General features: G+C 35.3%; 3 protein-coding genes across 3 annotated transcripts; 1 reads left to right on the forward strand and 2 right to left on the reverse strand.

Moving 5' to 3' along the window:
• Nucleotides 1–1,059: 1,059 nt before the first annotated feature.
• On the reverse strand, nucleotides 1,060–1,854 carry LOC130994183 (uncharacterized). Its single transcript, XM_057919216.1, has one exon. It carries the CDS (start codon nucleotides 1,852–1,854, stop codon nucleotides 1,060–1,062), a length of 795 nt encoding a protein of 264 aa, XP_057775199.1.
• An 8,842-nt stretch (nucleotides 1,855–10,696) lies between these two features.
• LOC130996291 (uncharacterized) lies at nucleotides 10,697–13,700 on the reverse strand. Its single transcript, XM_057921798.1, has 6 exons — nucleotides 13,429–13,700; nucleotides 13,247–13,300; nucleotides 12,695–12,808; nucleotides 11,903–12,022; nucleotides 11,243–11,353; nucleotides 10,697–11,166 (listed from the first exon to the last, which is right to left on the reverse strand). Exons 1-6 carry the CDS (start codon nucleotides 13,531–13,533, stop codon nucleotides 10,969–10,971), a joined length of 702 nt encoding a protein of 233 aa, XP_057777781.1. The 5' UTR covers nucleotides 13,534–13,700; the 3' UTR covers nucleotides 10,697–10,968.
• Nucleotides 13,701–14,716: 1,016 nt separating this feature from the next.
• LOC130996292 (tobamovirus multiplication protein 3-like) lies at nucleotides 14,717–20,173 on the forward strand. Its single transcript, XM_057921799.1, has 11 exons — nucleotides 14,717–15,185; nucleotides 15,555–15,645; nucleotides 15,781–15,833; nucleotides 15,913–16,005; nucleotides 16,092–16,163; nucleotides 16,926–16,998; nucleotides 17,087–17,132; nucleotides 17,953–18,016; nucleotides 18,142–18,195; nucleotides 19,157–19,234; nucleotides 19,651–20,173. Exons 1-11 carry the CDS (start codon nucleotides 15,021–15,023, stop codon nucleotides 19,741–19,743), a joined length of 882 nt encoding a protein of 293 aa, XP_057777782.1. The 5' UTR covers nucleotides 14,717–15,020; the 3' UTR covers nucleotides 19,744–20,173.
• Nucleotides 20,174–21,804: the final 1,631 nt, after the last annotated feature.

A 21,804-nucleotide genomic window follows, 5' to 3' on the forward strand; every position in this document is an offset into this window, starting at 1 on the left:
ATAACTTGTGGGCTTGCTAGTGGGCTTGGATGAAGGCCTTGGCCTCGCGCGCACACACACACGTGCGCCGCCGCCGATGATCGATCGGACGGACGACGACGCCGACGGGCGGGTCGGGTACGGGCCGCGGCCAAGGACTTGGATCTTGGATCTTGGCAATTGGTGTTTGGGTCCAAACTATATAATTTTTTGGACAAAATACTTTTGGGACTTGTTGGACTTATTATTTTTGGCCCAATTGTAATTTGTAATAGCCCAACCCGCGCAGCCCAATCTTCCAGCCTTATGTCTGCAGTGAAGCGGAACAGGGAACAGTTTCTCCAAGCAGAACAGTTTCGAAACTGCACAGATTTGATTTATGCCATTGATGCAGAATCAATTTGTAACAACAAATTCAAATGGTTTTGAATTTGTAACATCCATAACAGTTTCTTGGTTTTAATCCTCTTCATGGAGGATTTAATCTCCCTCATGAGTGGTGAGATGCCTATAAATAGAAGACTAGAAGCATGGCATTGTACCCTACGAAAATCTGCACTTCCTCACTCACTCTCATTGCATATTGCTCAGTTCTTGATCCTATTCCGTTCGCCGGAGCTCGCCGGATTGTGGTGCTACATCCAACGAGACGTCGTCGTTTTACCTTTGGGGAAGATTCGCCAACACCGTGAGCACTACCGGGGCGATAATCTTCTTGCAGGAAGAGTTTCACCTCGACTCGACGTCTTTTATCACGTTTGTTTTATTTCATTGTAATTCCGTTCTAGCTTCCTTGTTACTTCTAATTTGTTTATTTTCTTAGTTCAGTTTTCTAGCTTCGATTGTTTAGTTTGAGTTGTAAAAGTTCACTCAATCAGTGTACCCCGTTATAACATATACTACTTTGCATGATTGGTATTTCTATCCTCAAGGATTTCTCAATTCTAGGAGAAAAAAGAAACAAAACTAAGAAAAAAGAAACAAAATTAGATTAAATGGTTGAAATAATCAAAAACATTGAGATATCCCAAAATTTTAATCCATCCAAATGAACATCACCAAAACCATACAAATGTATGACTACTTCCCTAAAATTCTCTTCCTCTTGAGCCCCAGCAAGCTACCATCTTGTATCTCATCCTCATAAATGGGCAATGCCAATGAATCCGAAAACTTCAAATGCAAGCACCTAATGCCACTCCATTTTCTCGGAACAATCTCAACCACACCATCAACAGCATCATACACATTCTCCACAATCTCTTGAGCCTCCATGGCCCCCAATCTCCCCACTCGCACGGCGCTGCAAGTCCCACCGCTCAAGCACCACAAACTCGTCCTACACGCCCTCTCTAACTCCTCCTTCCAATCCCCGCCCAGCTCCACCGCCACCGGAATCTTCTTCCTCTTCTTGTAGAACACCCTCCCCAACACCTTAGGCAGCACAGCCTCCACGCTCTTGTCCGCCAGAAACACATCGAACGAATCGTGAAGTTTCTTCTTCGATTCGAACGAATTGAAATCCGACTTCAATTTCGACAGCTTGAAAACCTTTTTGATGTAGGGGATTCCCTGAGCTTGCAGAATCTTCTGCGCCGATTCGGCGGTGATTCTCTTTCCGTCGACGATGAGGCAGATGTTCAAGGTGGACAAGTCCTGAGACAGAAGCGGGCGGCGGAGGAGGATTCGGTGCGGAGTGACGGAGAGGTTGCGCGGCGGGACTTTTTTTAGGGTTACGGAGAGGTAGATGAAATCGTCGGCTTCTTCTTCAATAGCGTCGTGGGAGAGGAGTGACTTCTTCTTCCACTTGAGGAGGGCGTTGGTGGCTTTCCGGACGCTGTCGACGTTGATTCGATCTCTCGAAGGTACGGCCATGGCGGCGAATTGTGATTGTGAATTGGGTGCGGGCGGCGGGGAATTATAATGAAAAACGTTGGAAAATATAAATATTTATTTTCGACATGGTCCTTGGGGTTTTTGAGCTATACATTTTCTCCCCTTAAAACCTCTCTATTCGTCGAATTTTAATCATACCACTATAAAATGCCAATCTATATATTATACTCCCTCCGTCCATGAAAGAACTTCCTAGGAGGGAGTAACACGGGTTTTAAGAAAAAATATTGTTGAGTGAATAAAAGATAGTTGAGTGTATTGGGAGTGGTGAAAAGGTGTTATAATTAATAGTATTGAGAGTTGTGAAAAGTGAAAAGTAAGAGAATTATAAGTGGTGGGGTATAGTCCAAAAATAGGTAGGAAGTTCTTTTGTGGACGTCCCAAAAAGAAAAGATAAGAAGTTCTTTCGTGGACGGAGGGAAGTATAAAAGAGCAGTTCAACGGCTACTTTTTCCCGCCACTAACTGCCGCCGATTTTAAAATCATGATTAACCGAATTTTTAAAATAACTGAAAACAACTTTAGTTGACCAATTTTGGTGGGGTTTGAATTCAAATTATATTTGTTCTGAAATGCAGAATTTGAATATGCGAAATTTTTAGTTGCTAAAAATTCATTGTATTTTGACGGTTAGTTTTATAAGCCACGATTTCATTAGTTCCACTAAGGCACTATACTTATAAAATTAATACCAATGAAAAATTAACTGAAATAAACTACATCAATTAAAATTAAGTGGTTAATTAAAAATCAATAAATTAAATCATTAACTATCATCCATAATTACATCAGTTAGAACCTGTTAGAAAATTAGATAGCACGATTTAATAAAAAAAATTATTAAATAAAAAATATTGAATATTTATAAATAGCACCTAAACCTCAATTACTCCCACTACATAATATAATGGGCATGTTTGTTTGTCAGAAAAGTAATGTGAATTGGGATTGTTATTCCTAGGAAAATGATTCCGTGGAAAATCTATATACTCCCTCCGTCCACGAAATGAGTACCCATTTGTAGACGGCACAAGTTTTAAGAAATGTATGGAGTGTAGTGTGAATAGTTTAAGGGTCCCACTTTTTTAGTGTATTAATTAAAGAGATGTGTGGGGTACACTTGCCAAAAAGGGAAATGGGTACTCATTTCGTGGACGGACGAAAAAGGAAATATGGGTACTCATTTCGTGGACGGAGGGAGTATTATATAAAAAAGCAGTATAACGGCTATTTTTTCCCACCAAAATTTCTCTCTCCTCATTTTTCTTTTTTATTTTAATTCTTTTGTAAAAAATCGTCAACTTTGACTAATAAAAAGATATTCAACATGGATGTTAAATTAAAGATAACGAAAAGATCTTTAATTTGATATAAATATTATAAAAAATAAATTTAAAGCGAATAAGTTATTATCAATTAAAGTTACAAAAATATTTTTTTTTTCTCTCTCATCTTTTATCTCTTCTTTCTCTTTTATAATTTCTTTTAATTATAAATGAAAATCAATTAATTGGTAATTAAAAATACAAAATTGAAAATTTATATATTTTCGAATTCATGTTTTTTTATTGAATTTCAATTTTATATTAACATTTATTTATATTTAAATTATATATATATTTAATATACATATTTATTTATTTAAAATATCGTTTAGTTTTCATACTGATCGTGCATCGCACGAGTGGGCGTGTGCTAGTTTAAGTTTAATACGCACCAAATAGAAATTAACGACTACGTTACTGAAAAATCAACCAACGTTGTATTGAGATAAAAAATTAAAAAGGGTTAAGTATCAAATAAGCCCCTATCATAGTGGCCCTTATCACGTTTGACTCATTATAGTCGAAGTTGGGCCAACTAAACCCTCAAAGTGCCTAATTTTTAACAATCGGGCCCTCTGCCCTAACGGCTGTTTAACACCGTTAAGATTTTTTTATTTTTTTTTAAATTTCGGCAAAGTCACCGGAAAATACACCTCTTATTTTCTCTTCCGCTTTTCCAGATTCCGGCGGTATCAACCGCTCATTTCCAGATTCCTCATTCATTATTCTTCCTTAACCTCAACCTGCCCAGGGAAACGCGCTCCTGCCCCAGTAGATTCGGGGCGGAGAGATGGGGCAGGACCACCCACCCTCGCAGAGATGGCGGCCGGCAACGGCGGCTCGGCTGCCTGCTGGTGGCGAAAAAGGTGGCGGAGTGGTGGCTGTGTCAGCTTTATTGTCTTGCTCTTTTGATTAATATTGGCGGCTACCTGGTGGTGAAAGAGGCGACCGCATTCTGCGCAAAACCGGCAATCGCAGTGTTCCAGCACACCAAATCCCTCAGAGGCATTCTCTCGAACATCTTGTGCGCATCCTGAACCGCGTCGAATATGACATCCTTAAATTAATATTGCACTAACATTTTCCAACAAAATCAAGAATCATCTCTTTCGCATCTCAAATTTCACTAGACCATCATTCAAGCGTAATCGAGTTGTGTGGGAGATCCAAAAGACGGTGGAGTGAATTGATCCAATTGGCACTGCACCAAGCTGGACAACGTGAGTGTGAAAATGCAGACGCATAAATCCAACTTCAATTTGGAGCGGCAGAGATGCTTCAAGCTCATTCTTTTCGACAGCCCAAGAATTGGGCATTTGGGAGCAAAACCAAATGCAGATTGTTGATGCACTAGACTAGTTTAGTTAGTGGTAAGCAACTACCACCTACACACATGTTGAACAACGTCCGGTTGAACTCCCTCACTGCCTCCGGCACGTCCGCCCCCACCGCCAGCGGCACGAATCCGTTCACCCACGCCTCGTAGTTCGCCTCCATCGCCGAGAACACCTGCTCGATTTCCCTCTGCTCGAACCCCCCGTGGTAATTGTGGTCGTTTAGTTAATTTCGGCGAGTGTCCGGTGACTTTGGCAAAATTAAAAAAAATCTTAACGGTGTTAAACAGCCGTGAGGGTAGAGTGTCCGATTGTTAAAAATTAGACACTCAGAGGGTTTAGTTGGCCCAACTTCGACTATAGGAAGCCAAACGTGATAAGGGCCACTATGATAGGAGCTTATTTGATACTTAACCCAATTAAAAATAGGATATTATTAAAATATTATTGATAGTTTAAGCTTTTTAAAAGTAATAAATAATTCAAATTATTCTTAAAAAATTAGTTAAAAAAGAGAGAAAATTCCACCAACTAAGAGCAACCACAGCGGGACTCGCCGACCGCGAACTCCCTTTGGTGTGTGTTGTGGCTCTTACAAGCACACCCGATGTGTAGAGAGGAGACAGAAAGTGCATGCCACCAATAAATAAATAAATAAATTAAAAAGTAACAGTCGAATTGAGACAATTTTTTTTTATTACTCCCTCAGTACTCATAAAATGTATTCAAATTGTCATTTTCGTTCATCTTAATAAAACGTGTTCAATCTATCTTTGATAAGTTTTTCACTCACAAGATTGAAGATTCAAGTTATTACAATTGTTTTACTTTCGGTTTTATACAATTCAGTTTTTACAATTACGTTCTTTTTAATTATGTTTCTGTTTTATTTTAATATGTCTGGCTAAGTTCTTTATCTGATTCTAGGGTTTGTAAATAGTTAATTGAATTCATGTGATTTATTTGTTAGTACCTGTTTACCTTCCATTTTATGATTCATAATTCTTTGGTGTTTGAATTCTTGTGAATTATCTTATCAATAGTTTGCATGTGTAGCTATTCGGTTTGAGACCTAGAGGAGATAACTGTTTAGCGGATTCAGGAATGTATGATATGATCTTAACCTTGAGACCTAGCGGAGATAGGTGGATCATAGGGAGCTATTCTTGTGAGCTAGAGAATTTACTAATCTACGATCGTTGTTGCTCTAGCGTGAGTAATTGATTAATTAAGTGATCTCTTATCATAACTGGATTAAACTGGTTAATATGATTAATAGATTGATTATGTGGATTTAGTTAATGAAATTACTACCCTATGATCAATCGTTTTCATTATTTAATTTTTCCTCTTGAATTTTATTTGCTACTATTTGAGTAGTTTTAGTTAAATCTTCTTCATTTTCTGTTTGCATGTCTACTGTGATAGTTTGTTTAGGGAGTAGTTAGAGTTATTTCGTTTATCAGTCCCTATGGATACGATACTCATTACTGATTATTTGCTACAATTGCACCGTGTTAGTTGCGGTATTTTGTGCTAAGAAATTAGTGATCAGAGAGAGAAGTCCCTACAACATGGAATTGTGTATCATCATTTTGTTCAGCCCCCACCTTATCGTCAGTCTCCTCATTGTTTGTAAGAGGCTGCTCAATTTGCTGTAAAAATCATTTTGCTCATTCTTGGACTCATCATCGTCCTCATTGGCTGCAATAGTGATTTATAAAATATTATTTTCTAAATATAAGATTTAAAAAAATATAATTTTTTTTACTATTTTAATTAAGTAGGTATCGTCGTGAATTGCACGGGAGTAATACTAAAATGAAGGGTCAAATTGGCTCGAAAGCCCGACGAGCTTTTTTGGCCCGTGGCCCGCCGGACCGCATGGGTCAAGCTAGTTAGGCCCTGTATTTTATGGGCCTTTAAATTCGTAACCCGACCCAACCAAAACTACTGGTGGGCTGGGCCATTTTGGGCTCATTTTCACGGTCCTAACTAAGAAATACTTGCGACGTGGTTCATTAACTCATTGTCATTGCTCAAAGTCTACATAGTGTTATTTTGTCTATTGTTATTACTCAAAGTTTGTCTAGTGCTGCCTCTGACATTGAGAAATACTTGCGACATTATGTGCCGAATTACTTGTTTCATCTTTGATGCTTTCGCTCGTAAAATAGTACAAACCATCTTGTAATAAAATTTTAAATTGAATCCCACCTCCTAAAGTCCGTAGTGGGTAAAACAAATTATCTTCGAACATAACTGAATCTGCTTCATATTTTTCTACAGCGAAACTACGAACTTTTTCTCTAAGATCATCCTTTGTTATGGGACATCTTCTGTAGGAAAATTCATCCGAAAGGACCTTAAGTACACCTTCAACTAAAATAAAATCCATTCCATCTCTACGCAAGATCGACCTTATATGGTGGTTCAGTTCAGCAGCCTTTTGAGATATTTTCTCCTGAGAGAGACAAGTTTCTACGACATGGAATTGTGTATCATCATTTTGTTCAATTCCCACCTTATCGTCAGTCTCCTTATTGTTTTTTGGAGGCTGCTCAATTTGTTGTACAAAATTATTTTACTTATTCTTGGACTCATCATCATCGTCCTCATTGGTTGCAATAATGATTTATAAAATGTTATTTTTTAAATATAAGATTTGAAAAAATATAATTTTTTTTACTATTTTAATTAAGTAGGTATCGTCGTGCATCGCACGAGAGTAATACTAAAAGGAAGGGCCAGATTGGCTTGAAAGCCCGACGAGCTTTTTTGGCCCGTGGCCCGCCGGGCCGCACGGGTCGGGCTAGTTAGGCCCTGTATTTTATGGGCCTTTATATTTGTAGCCTGGCCCAGCCAAAACTACCGGTGGGTCGAGCCATTTTGGGCTCATTTTCACAGTCCTAACTGACAAATACTTGTGACATGGTACATTAACTCATTGTCATTGCTCAAAGTCTGCATAGTGTTATTTTGTCTATTGTCATTACTCAAAGTTTGTCTAGTGCTGCCTCTGAGATAGAGAAATACTTGCGACATTATGTGCCGAAGTACTTGTTTCATCTTTGATGCTTTTGTTCGTAAAATAGTACAAGCCATCTTGTAATAAAATTTTAAATTGAAGGCCACCTCCTAAAGTCCGTAGTGGTAAAACAAGTTATCTTCGAACATAACTGAATCTGCTTCATACTTTTCCACAACGAAACTACGGACTTTTTATATAAGATCATCCTTTGTTATCGGACAATCTTCTATAGGAAATTCATCCGAAAGGGCCTTAAGTACACCTTCAACTAAAATAAAGTCAATTCCATCTCTACGCAAGATCGACCTTATCGTCTGTCTCCTCATTGTTTGTAAGAGGCTGCTCTATTTGTTGTACAAAATTATTTTGCTTATTCTTGGACTCATCATCATCGTCCTCATTGTTTGCAACAGTGATTTATAAAATTTTATTTTCTAAATATAAGATTTAAAAAAATATACTCCCCCCGTCCACCAAAGATATGCCACAATCTCCTTTTTCGTTTGTCCACAAAAAATATGCCACATTCATTTTTAGTAGTAGGGCCCACACAACTCATTTACTTTTATTCTTCTTACACCTACTTATTTACATAATTTGCCATTACAAATATACCCAAATTATTTTAATCAATTTCATTAAGTTAATTAACAATTGAATTAATTAACAGTATTCCTAATTCAACTAAAACTACACCCCATTTACGATTTATTCCTACTAGGTTCTAGAATTATCTCTCTGTGTGTGTGTGTGTGTGTGTGTGTGTGTGTGTTCGTGAACCTAGCCACCTAAATCATCTTGAAGATGAATTCTTACTCGCCAATTCTAGAATCTCTCTGTCTCTCTCGATATTTCTCGAACAAAAAAGGGGAAATCTCCAATTATGCAAATCGAAGAAGGGTCTCTACAAATCGAAGAAGAAGGGTTTATGCAAATCCCTCATGTGAATCTGAAGATATCGTGTATATGACAAGGGGTTTTTTATTGGGTCTCACCTTGTGGGAAAAAGCCGCAATCGGATCAGTGATCCGCTAGAGAACGTCGTCTGAGGAAAACTCTGGCGGTTCCCATAAATCGATTTAGCATCCATTTATTAATTTAAATACTGCACATAGCATGTTTAGAAATACCTGAAGGATTCGTAGGAATTCATCATAAATCGCTAAATGGGTCAGCTGACTTTAAACCTTCGTTTGAAGCCTCAAACGATCTCCAATCGTATTCTACCCAGATATACAATTTCTTCTTCTTTGGCTGCCTACAAAGTGTGCCAAAAAAGTGATTTCCTGCGAAAATTCGCCTCCAGCTCTAATCATCTGGACTGTATCCCGCTCAATTTCTGACGTCGAATGGACGCCAATCTTCAAAGATTCCCCGGAGAAAAATCCAACTCAATAGGCGCCGCTCGGCTCTCATAGAAAACCTAACTTTTGTAATCTGAAATTACATACGCCTAGTCTATTCTGTTCTGAGAGCTGATCTGTATTTATAATTATAAATACAGAATATGGCCAGACTTATGAGTTGGGCTATTATTCTCCTACTAGGCTCAAGAGTCTTTGGGCCAGCCCAGAGATCAAATACGAGGAATAAAGATGAGCATCAAATGAATTAATTCTTATGATCAGTCTAGATCATAATTAATTCATAAATATTACTCCTAATTCATTCCACTAGAGAATCAATATTGACTTACCCATTTTATTGCCGATGATGAGTCGGGGATTGTATTTAGACCTATCGAATACCCGTGTATTTAAGATATCCAACATTCATTAATTAATTAAATCTTGTGACAGCTTATATTAATTAATTTCTTATTAATCCTTAAGTAGTACCACTCAGTCTTATTGTTGCACCTGAACTTAATCAACCTGCAAGGTTTAATGCAATAAACTTTTTGAGCTCCTTAAGGGGATGTTATCATCCTATACCGGACACGGTCACCTAATACAAATTACCAAATGTCATATATAAATTGTTATCACCCAAGATACAGAGTACTCAAGTTAATATATAACTCGCACCCATAATAAATTAAAGTGATACACAAATTTATATATACACCTGAAATCTTATTAGGATTTAGGTCCCGTTAAGTCACCGAGATCTTGATTCTCCACTTAGGTCAGACAGAAGAATACATCTCACTGTGATCCTATCAATACAATTACACGTACCAGTATACACAAGTAACCTAAGACAAACAACTTCCATCTATATTGCAGCCTAAAACAACAACTTGTCCTAGAGTCATCTCGTCTGTGATTAATTATATATGAATAGACGTATTTTATTTATCAGATTATGATAGGGGTTATAAATATTTTCAGATTATGATAGAGGCTATACGTGTTTATTCTTTCAGAATTATTTAAATAAAAATGTTAATTTAATAATTCGGTGGCTATAAAATATAGAATAAAATAATAAAATTTTAATTAATTATTATTAGTATTTTTAAAAAAGGATTGTAAGGAATAAAATGAAGGCCACGAATAAAATCACCCTTTTTAGAAATTATCTTGGTAGGCCCATATACGTGAGCTTGTGGATATATTTGGGGCAAGATTCAAATGATATGAAACGGGTTGCCCAAATCAAATAGGTATCGGGCCCTATCTTTGGTTCAAAACTATTTATAAAGTCAGATTTAAATTCAAAAACTCTTAAAATACTTCCCTAGTTCCCTCCAAGGATTGTATGGTATATTCTAACGTCTTCAACAACTACACGTTCATAATATTCTTTTTTTTTTTGATAAATTAATAAATAAATAAAGAAATTTTAAAGATCGTGCGACGGAGGACTAAAACTCAGGACCTGAGGTCTTGGACATTAACCTTGAAGACTAGAACTGAGGACTTTTTTTGGACATTAACCTTCTAGCTACCACTAGGCTAACACACACACTAAGTTCATAATTATTTAGTAAACGTTTGCTTTAGTGAACTAGCCCTAATAAATAAAAATAGTAAATTTATTGATTCCTATCCCATTATTTACTTAGATGGATTGAAACTTTAAAATATTCCAAAGCTCTTGATTATTTATATCATTTAAATTAATTTTGCTTAATTATTATTTCATTAAATGATGAAATTGAAAAAAAAAAATTACATTCTTCAAAATAAAAAATAAATAATCAATTATGCAATGCAAACGTCCACTTAGAGTAGTCCTCACAGAGGCCTACAGCTGTAGTTGTCCCACTTAGAGTAGTCCTCACAGAGGCCTACAGCTGTAGTTGTCCCTTAAACAATATTAGGATCAAAATGATGGGACTCCAACTATGATACTGCTAATATATAGGGGGGGAAAAGGAAACTCAAGCCTTCGCCCAACTATTGACAATTAGTAACTCTCAAATAAAGCATAAAAGAAAACATGATCGTCTCAGCCACTAGAATTCTTCTCTGACATATATGTGCCACGGTCTTACAGTTACTGGAACAGGTATGGCTTTGGTATTTGGCGCATGAAGAAATGGACACCAATCACCTTTTAAACAGTGCCCCTTTTGAAAAAATACGCATGCCACGGCCGGCTTGGTGAAGGCATTTGGGACATTAGATGCAGGTCCTCCCAATTCTTCAAGAGGCTGAAGAGCAAAAAAGTACAGAATCATCATCCAGGAGAAGTTATAACTGAAAGTAGGTTATCTATATCAGACTAACCCGATGACGGAACGCGCACTTTGGATTCAAGCAGCTACCATGTAACCAGTACCAACAGTCCCTTTGATTTACCCGTGCAATATCACTATGGCGATACTCACATTCGCTTCCCTGTAGGAAGAACTCAAATATATAAAATATCATTCAAGTGAAATGTTCCATGGTATAACATCATCACCTCACTCAAGTGCATATACTATTAAAGAAATGCCAGTTGATTATTGTATCAACAAATTTTCTAAGTAGAAACACTACAAAGGACAAAAATTCCTGAACTACAGCATCAAAAATTAACTCGCATGAATAAGCTGGGCGAGGAGTTGGTTTCAAATACAAGAATACATCTATACAAAACTTTACCCAACTCCCACAAGGATCAAATTACAAGATTTGGAAATAATCAACAAGCATACACATAACATAATCTATACTCATATTTTCAGCAAAGGGATTCATTGTTGTAGAGAGAACGGGTTTTGCATTAAAATGAGTTCTATCTACTAGCTTAGCAGAATCATATCAAATGGCCCGCAAATGTAGTCTCTTAGAAAATCAATGAATTTATCCTTGTACATCAACATAACCATCTATACTGCACTCCTCGCACTAATCATCCATATCACTCATCAAGAAAGGAAACTAAGAAACAAAAGTTCAGACGTTATCTGGCCAGAACATCCTGAAGAAATCCCGATCAAATTCCTTTTCTTGCATCTTCTTTTCAAGCTTTTGAATCTTCCTCATCTTCTTCGAGACACCTTTTACTTTAATCTTAGGCAACTGAAAAGGATGAACCAATTAGAGATAGGGATATTTATTTACAATCCTAGTAGTATATGCAAGCAATTATCTACCATACCAAATAAACATTTTGGAAAAACATCATTAGAATAATTGGCAGGTTCTAATGTTTGGACTTCTGGTTGTTGGTTCTCCTGATGCATTTAAACAACAAAGAATCCAAATGATGAAAGTGTTTCACAAATTTTATCATTCATAGGAAATAATATTCTGCAAGTTCTTGAGAAAAAACCCTTTATTAAGATTGCTTGGTATATTCTAACATCTTCAACAACAACAAGTTCATAAAATTCTTCATCTCATTAACATTGTTCATCATATTTATCTTTATGATTATGATACTGTTTTATCAAAAATTATTTAGCTGTTGATAAAACATTTTATTTAGCTGAGGAGACTTCATTCACTTCTAAACTCTTCATATGCTTAGACAATTGAAACACTGAAGTAAGCTCGTCAACAATTCTTACGTTTTTTTTAATACAAATCTAGATGGATTTGCAATTCTATTTAACAGATTATTCATAGCAACTTCAAAGTTTCTTCCATTTCACAAATCTTATGAAGCTACAACAGTTAAACAAATACCATAGTAGTTAAAAGGTACACCAAAAAATCACTTGATCTTCCTAACGGAAATCCATTACTTACTTTTGGATCACCCTTATCCTTGTCTTTGGATTGCTTGATTTCCTTATATGCCTTTTCTGCTCCCAAACCTCTTTTATTTTTCTTGACAATAGTTGCTATTGGCTCCAGCCTGCCCTGTGTTTAGACCCTATCAAAGATTAGTACAACGGCAAAGAGGTACGATACTCTAAAGCAAACACTTAAAACTCCATGTGAGATGCAAAATGATATCTAATAACAGGCTAAGATTACATTCTTGACGACCATAGAAAACAAACTTCCAATGACTGCATTACAAGATACTACAATATATGCCACATAAATACGCTGCTTAACAGTAATGACTTTTCAAACTAATAGTAGTTTCCCAATTTCCAAAACTATCTCTCTTTACATAAGATCTCACAAACATCAGGATCTCTTAAACAGAGTAATTTTCTATTTCCTCACAAATTTTGTTAACACAAATCCATTAAGTTAATACAACATCAATTTTGATGGACCAAATGACATAAAACCCTAAATCAAAAAGGGAAGAAAAACACTGGAGATGTAATAATTAGAAATACCAACCTGTTCGGAAGCACCAAGGCCAGTTCCTTCTTTCCATCCTTGCTTCTTTAACAACTGAAATCACCAAGCAATTAATGTAAGGAAACACTACAACGCATAATAACTTGAACGAATTGGACATAAGCAAAATCGGAAGTAAGAAGAAATTGGGAACGAGGAGAGGAAACAAAGTAATTTCAAACCTGAAAACCAATATTCGATGAATCTATCGGGGTGGAAGCAGAAGTGCTTAGATGCGAAGCCCTAGTCGTTTCCAAACCCGCTGAAGAATCATCATCAACCGCCATTACCGTTGCGTAGAAAAACCCACATTAATTAAACGAAAGAAAAATCAATTAATAAAGTGAGAGGAAAAACAAAACCTGTTTAATTTTACAAGACATGCAACGATGGACAGTTTAGCCCATTAATGGATTAATATTATATATATATTTCTTTTTGAGGGAAGATTAATACTAGTAAAAAAACAATCCACGGTACTACTTTTGGATTACATATGACACGTGTGATAATTGATACTCCCTCCGTCCGCCAAAAGTATTCCATAATTACTATATTTGGCGTCCGCAAAAAGTATTTCACTTTCATTTTTAAGCCATGGTCCCACCATCCACCTTTATATTTTATCCTTACAAACACTCTTTATTTACAAAAAAACTCACCCCAAATTCAATCTCAACCACACATATCATAAAGTGGTGGGGTCCTTTCTCCACTACATCAACATCATCACACATTTTATTAAACTCCGTGCCCGGCCAAAGTGTAATACTTTTGGCGGACGGAGGGAGTATGAAATTAAACAATTTTGATCTATTTATTTATTATGTATTATCCTTTATCACATGGAATTATCTATTTGTGTATAATAAAAATAAAAATTCACTAAGATAAAACTTATACAATAATTAATTTTTATTTAAAATTAAATTATTATCCCTTTTTATTTTTATTTTCACTCTCTTCTTATTCTCCTTCTCTCTTTTCCAACTATTAGACAATTGTCTCAACAAAAAAAAATCTAAAATTTGAGTGTTGGTTATGTGATTTTTGTATGGTAATGTTAATTTGTTATCAATTATCAATTGATATTTATATTTAGCATTAAACTAATTTTGATTTTGTAATTAAATATAATTTAATTGAGTTTGTATTATTATTGTTCTTAAATTCACAATTAATTTTAAATTAGATGAATTCACAACTCGGAACAAAGAATTCACATCAAATTAAATAGAAATATTTTAAAAAGAAAAAATCTAAATCAAGAGACCTATAATAGTAAGCGGTATGAAAAAAAATTAGTTATGAATTTAAGAACAATAATAATACGGTAACATAAAAAAAAATTAAAATTAAATGATGTAGTCCATAAGAATTAAAAGTCGATCGAAACAAATTTGATTTTTTTATTTGAACCGAACCAATTCAGTTATTTGATTCGATCAATATGTGTGAATTTTTTGTGTTTTGGATTGGGGAGTTTTGGTTTTGCATGCATGTAAGAAGGATAAACATAAAATGGTGTGATGCGAAATTAGGAGAGAAATTAAAAAAAGAAAAGGAAAGAGTCATCGACGTCGACCCACGTGTTCACGCTTGGCATATACTTCCTTCTCCACCTTTCCTTCTTTCACCGCCCTTCAAAAAATTTCCCCCTAAATCGAATTAACCCCCAATTTTCTGGTTTTTTTGTTGGAGGAAATTTTCGCAATCTCGCCACCCCCAATCCCAAATCTCTCTTCTTCTCTGATTGATTGGCCGGCCTGCTGATATGGTGGCGGGGTTGTTTGGCCTTTCGGCGGAGGAGGCCGTCGTCGCGCTCCGCCTCAAGGCCGCCACGAGTTGGTGGGACATAGTCAATCACTCTGCCGCTTGGCAGGACCGTATTTTCCATGTGCTCGCTGTGCTTTATGGGATCGTCGCTGCTGTTGCTCTTGTAATTATTCATGCCCTTTTTATTTTGTTTCATTTTGTTCTGGATCTTTATCCACCCACGGCCACACTTCAATTTTTATGATGCTTTGGTTTTTCAAGGGTAAAATCAAACAAATAGTGCGGAATGAATTTTGAACCATAAATCCAATCTCTTCTTTTCGACTTGCTATAAATTGTCCAAAACTTCGGGAGTCATATTAAATTTTGATATTTGGGGCACATTATATTGGAATATGGCGTCGTGGGAATACTTCTGATGCATTAATGGCATTATTTTTTTATTTCTTTTTTAGCTTCTGAATCTTCAAAGTTTGCTTATGATGAAATGTCTAATTGAAATAATTTTATTATTTGCATTAACATGTACTAGGTACAATTGGTGAGAATACAATTGAGAGTACCCGAGTATGGTTGGACGACTCAGAAAGTATTCCATTTTCTAAATTTCTTAGTCAATGGAGGTTCGTATTATGTGCATTTAGTAATCCTTTTCTTCTGAACTTTTTATTTCAGATGCAATTTTACTATACTTCACCTGAAGAAATATTCTTTTATTATTATTACTATTATTTAGTTTATGTTTTGTTGTTTGTTAGTTCGTAGCATTGTGTTTGCATTTCGTCGGGACGTTCAGAAGTTGGATCCGGAGGTATCAATTGCAATTCATTTTCTTCTCTTACATTTTGTAATTAATATTTTCTGAATTTATTTTTTTTGTTGTTGGGAAGATTACCCGTCACATTTTGCTTGATTTGCCAAGTCTTGCGTTTTTCACAACATATGCATTGCTTGTACTGTTCTGGGCAGAAATTTACTATCAGGTTCAACCTAGATCCTTTTGTTATGCTTTGCTTGCTTTGATTTTGATATTCTGTTTGGCAAAATATTTACTTTGACAATATGGCAGGCTCGTGCTGTATCTACTGATGGTCTGAGGCCTACCTTTTACACAGTAAATGGTGTGGTTTATTTCATTCAGGTGAACAAGCTTGCCCATCTTTATCCCAGTCCATTATATTTATTCTTCTATACAAAGATGTATTGTCATGTGATAGGGTTATTTGATCAGCTGAAGCTTATTGATTAGATTTCTACTAGATAGGAATATATTCAAGAAATTGTTAAAGGTTCTTTTTCTGTGATGGTATAGGTGGGAACAGGGGCAGAGTTAGTATTGTATTCAGGATGTTTTGCTGTGTTCTTGTCTAGGGCTTTTAACTCAGTATTTTAGAATTACTTAGCTATTACTTCATGCATTGTAGTGTAGATGCCTTGCCAGTAGCCAGATTGCATACTTAGGGTTCAGGTGATTCAGGAATATAAAATATGTGTTGGTGGTGTTTGCTAAAAGATCTAAAGGAGTGGGCCTGTTCAGGAGTTATAAACTTATAATGATGTGGAGGAGCATCTAACTTTTGTAGCTTGCTTGAAATGAGAATATGACAAAGTCAGAAACATTAATGCATAAACGTTCTACATTTTTCATCATTGAGTTGTTGTAGTGAGTGTGTTGAAGCTGCTCTTGTTTATGTTCCACCTATCATACTATTTTTCCTTAGACGAACATATTATGCTTGGGGATGCAAATGATTTATACGATTCCAGTTTCTACTCTAGTGAAAGTGATTCTCCCTTTATGTACATCCTGTGCTATGATGATGGATTTTGATTCAAAGATATTGCTTGTGCTTGCAACACCTACAGGGCTACAATATAAGTTATCTCTTGTAATTTGTTGCAGATGGTTCTGTGGTTAGTTCTATGGTGGAAGCCTGTTCATGTAGTGGTGGTTTTATCCAAGATGTTCTTTGCAGGTTCATTGTGATAATCTTGTCTACATGCATCAGTTGTGTGTGTGTGTGTGTGTTTTCACTTTGTTTGAGAGGAACCTGCAATTTGCAGGTGTTTCTTTATTTGCTGCCCTGGGGTTTCTTCTCTACGGTGGAAGGTATATAGATTCCTCCCTTAGACAATTGATTTGTACTATTGTCTATCCATAATTTTAAACCCTGCACTACTTGGACTAATGACAGCCGTATCTGAACTATAAGTGGCAGTTGGTTATATTGTTAACTTTATTTGAAAGAGATTTAACACGTGGTCTTTTCTGTTGTCAGATTTTTCATTTCAATTCTTTTACTTTTTGGGGGGTTTGAACTTGTTGATGGGATAATGATAGGATGGTGCTGTTGGGTTGCTGGGGTGTACCTGTTGCTGTTGCTTGTGAAGTCCCTCCCTCCTTTTAGAGTCACAACAGTGAGGATTAGAACCCAGGTCTTTGTGGTCACATGACACCATGAAGAACCTATGAAACCATTTTTCTGTGGCATCTTCAGATTATCTGACTGTCTGATTCTTCATCCAACTTTCTTGCAATGCTTTAGACAAACCCAATTAACCTATAAATCTAATGTTTTGTCTGATATGAATTTTATTTTGAAGTTAAAAGTTCAACTAGAGTCCGACATAATTTGTTGGAGTGATTTATTGTGTGTAGCTGTCAATGCTAGTGCCTGCGATGAGTTGGTCTATGTAACGTTAGAAGATTCTATTATTGTAATGTAGAGTTGGTTTATCAAATTCTCAAGCGTTGCCTGTTTATTTTGTCCCCCCAGATTGTGGTTTACAAAGTTAATTTTGACCCTTATTTGTATTTCATTCATATACGGTTGGTTTTGGGTTATGAAAATCTTTCATTATTATCTTCTACTTGTAGCAACATTTTGTGGATTCATGTTGATCCTGAACCTGATGCCTTCTTTGTGAAGGTTATTTTTAATGCTACAACGATTTCCCGTGGAGTCGAAAGGACGTCGCAAAAAACTACAGGAGGTATGATGTGGACCGGTGGTTGTTGATTTCTTATAGGAGATTTTAATTTTTCCTTGTGGGGTTTTTCTTTTTTTTTTTGGTTGTCCAAGTTCTAATTCTCCCTTAATTCTCTCTTGCCTACCCAGGTTGGCTATGTAACAACAATTTGTTTTGCATGTTTTCTGGTTAGATGCATTATGGTAAGTCCTATCCTATTCTTAAGAAGATTGAGATTACTTGTTTTCTAGTCAGTCTAACTCTTGAAATGAAAAATTGATCATTTGGTTTGATGCATTGTGGTAAGTTCTATCATATTCTCAAGAAGATTCAGATTACTCGTTTTCTGGTCAGCCCAACTCGTGAAATGATAAATTGATCATTTGGTTTGTGTCGTAGTCATCTTTGATTTTTAAAGTCCTGTTTAGTTCAATTGGTAAATTAGCATTAGTTTTCACTTATTAGTCGTTAAGTTTCATTATAGATATTCTAATTGATAATAATGGGTTTTCAAAGAAATTTGATTTGCTAATCATTCCTTAAATCAACATCTACATAATTGATTAAAGATAAGATAAATATCAAGTTCAGAAACATTGTGTTATTTCCACCAATTAACCCTAAATAAGTTTAGCAGAAATTGACAAAATCGATCAAAATGAAGTGGTGTTCCTCCGAATTCTGCAAGCTGTAACTTTTATCATCAAAATAGTCACTTAATATTTATAACTCTTCCTACTTGTGCTTTACAGCTGCATGTAAATTAAATCAGCCAAAACAGTGGGTAGTATCAAGAGTTCTACTTTACAAAGTAATATCTTCGGAGATAGCCGAATGTCTTTCCCTACATTAATACTTACCCTAAATTCTATACTATGAATATTGGTCTTAAATGATGAGGTCGATGTCTCTGGACAGAGAGTTGCTATATTCTTGTTTGCTTGGATGGTAATAAGAAACTCTTTATTGTCCCCAATATCTGCTTTGCACCCTTCTTTTGGGTGCGATCATCTTCATATAAAATGTCTTATTTATGGGCGCATATATTTGTAGCATATTCTTTTTATCTGTTATATCTGTACTTTTTTTTGTAGTCTCAGATTTGACTTAAATCTTCCAGTTTTTCTTATTGACTTTGTTTCTTCCATCTGACACATCCTACAGATGTGCTTTGATGCATTTGACCCAGCTGCTGATCTTGATCTTCTGGATCATCCTATTTTGAATTTTATCTACTATCTGGTAGGATTCTGGATGTTCTTTATTTTTGCAAATATTATTATTTTTGCTAAAATTGTATAATTTTGGTTCAGAGGCCTCATCTTAAGAATTGTTTGAATTATGTATGTCAGTTCAATTTCTGCACACTTGCACCTTAAATTAACAATACACGTGTATTTTTGGTGGAATAAAGAAGTACATGTAAAATGAACATTGATGTTTGGGGTTTAGATTTACAGTTTGTCTTTATTTTCTCATCTAGAAAGTCTTATTTGCTTGAATATAGTGAATGCTGAAGGAAGCCATAGTCTGATAGAATCATAGTGGTGTGAATATGCACTTAGTTTTGCAAGGTTTACTTGAATTTTTGTTGCATTTCATCTCGGCTTCTGATCTTCGTGTAGAAGGTGTGACATGGTTAAGATTTGATTTTGCAGCTGGTGGAGATATTGCCTTCAGCACTCGTGCTCTTCATATTGAGAAAACTGCCTCCAAAACGTGGGATCACACAGTATCATCCGATCAGGTGACGGAACCAACTGCTGGATGAGGTTGACAAGTGCAGGGTTGGGATATGATGATGAATTTGGCGCAGAAAAGTGATGATCAATCATTTTAATTTTTGTCCAACTCCCACCCTCTCAATCTTGAGCTTACTCTCACATGCAGTTGACAGTTTTTCTCTTTGCTTTCGGAATCATCAAAGTGGAAAATGTAGTTTCGAAATTAAAAGTGCATAATCTGTCTCGTCTGTTCAACCACGTTTTGCCCTTTGTGTGTGTGTAGGTGGGTGTGGAGGGAGTATAAAAATTATACAACTCTCTAGGGGTCTAGTCGAACCAAAGCTTGATTTGTTTATTAACGAGCTGAGCCTCGAGCTTTCTCTACTTATATATAATATAAGTTGTCCAAGTGAAAATATTCTTTTAGGGACCAATTTTATTCATATTTTACAAGAAATATTCTCGTCTTCTTGAGGTCTATTTCAAATATAAACAGCCTTTGATGTTGCTTTAGATTAATTTTGAAATTTGCATTTGTTTCTAGTAATTACACAGTCGATTTGCGCAGTTTGTGAAAGCCAATTTGCTAGCATAACAATAATATCAATGGAATCTATTCAATCAGATTTAATGAAGCAGACCTGAATTGTGTGATTCTTTCGAACAGTTTGCAGAAAGAAGCTATACCCGAATCAATCAATCCCATATACAAAAAGTGGGATTGATTGATTCGGGTATTCCACTTTTTGTTTCTTTGTTTTGTTTTGTTTTTTCTTTTTTTTTTTCTTGTTTTCTCATTATTAAATTAATTAAATACAAGTATATGAGTTTTGCGATAAATTTTAATTTCATTTTAATAATTAATTTTACGATAAATTAATTGAATGTACTTGTTGACGACGATGTCTATCAAGCTTCTCGTATAAAGCTATCGTGCGTGAACATAATTTGTTCGTATGCACCTATAAATAAAATAAAAAGGTGAAAATAAATAAATCCAAATAGCATTACTCCGCGGCCTAGTTTGGTGGGGCTTGATAATTCCAAGATAGCTAACATATTCGGATTATAACTAAATACTAGTACTAAATAAAATAAGAGCAGAGGATTATTTTTAGTCTGTCAATCGTTAAAATTTACGATGGATCAATGCATCACCTGACTTCAAATTTTAAAAGAGATAATATATATATATATATATATATATATATATATATATATTTTAGTACAATAAATTTAATAGCAGATGCATTAAATTTTACAACAGATATAATAATTTTAATGATTTTCACGTTCTTATAAAAATTGTAGTTCTCACTAGAATCATGCTTCATCCGTTCCATGAAGTGAGATATTTGTAATGAAAAGAAATGAGTATTTAATATCAAATTTGGATCATATATTTTATACACGTAATACTTTATTTTTCATATACATTTATAATGGAATTCAAATTTCACTTATACTAATATTTACTATTAATTAGTATTATTTATAATTTTTAAAAAAATTAATTTATTTAAAATATGAAAACGATATTGTGGATTAACGAAGCATAATCGTTAGATATATTTTAAATAAATAAGTAATTTAATTTAATTTGGTCATATAAAATAAAGAAAATGATAGTAAGATATATATTAAATAAATAAGTTCTTCAATTTAATTTGATCATGTATATAATTTGAAATAATCCTCATTTTCACATTAAACTCATAACCTAAATAAAAAGCTTAATTTTCATTCATATTTTAGCTTTTCATCATTCTCACATTAATATTCTATTGAACTTAATCACAGAAGATCTAGATAAAGAAATACTTAAATGAGTAAAATTTTGGAATAGCCAAAATGAATCATAAAACACAAATTATGGCCACTCATTGAAAAAACATAAATTTTGGCCATTTTAATAGCTTTGGGACGTTTTTGCCCTTAATTGGGCGGACTGGGTAGGGTCAGGAGCGCGGGTCGCGTGCCGGGTAGGATCAGGCACGCGGGTCGGGTTAGGATTAGTGCCATAAGTGCCAACGAAATTTTTTTTTTACTCCCCCTGCCCTGTTTACCCCCCAGACCCCCGACCCCACC

Source organism: Salvia miltiorrhiza, chromosome 7 (genome assembly GCF_028751815.1).
Source record: "Salvia miltiorrhiza cultivar Shanhuang (shh) chromosome 7, IMPLAD_Smil_shh, whole genome shotgun sequence".
In the NCBI taxonomy this organism is placed as follows: Eukaryota; Viridiplantae; Streptophyta; class Magnoliopsida; order Lamiales; family Lamiaceae; genus Salvia; species Salvia miltiorrhiza.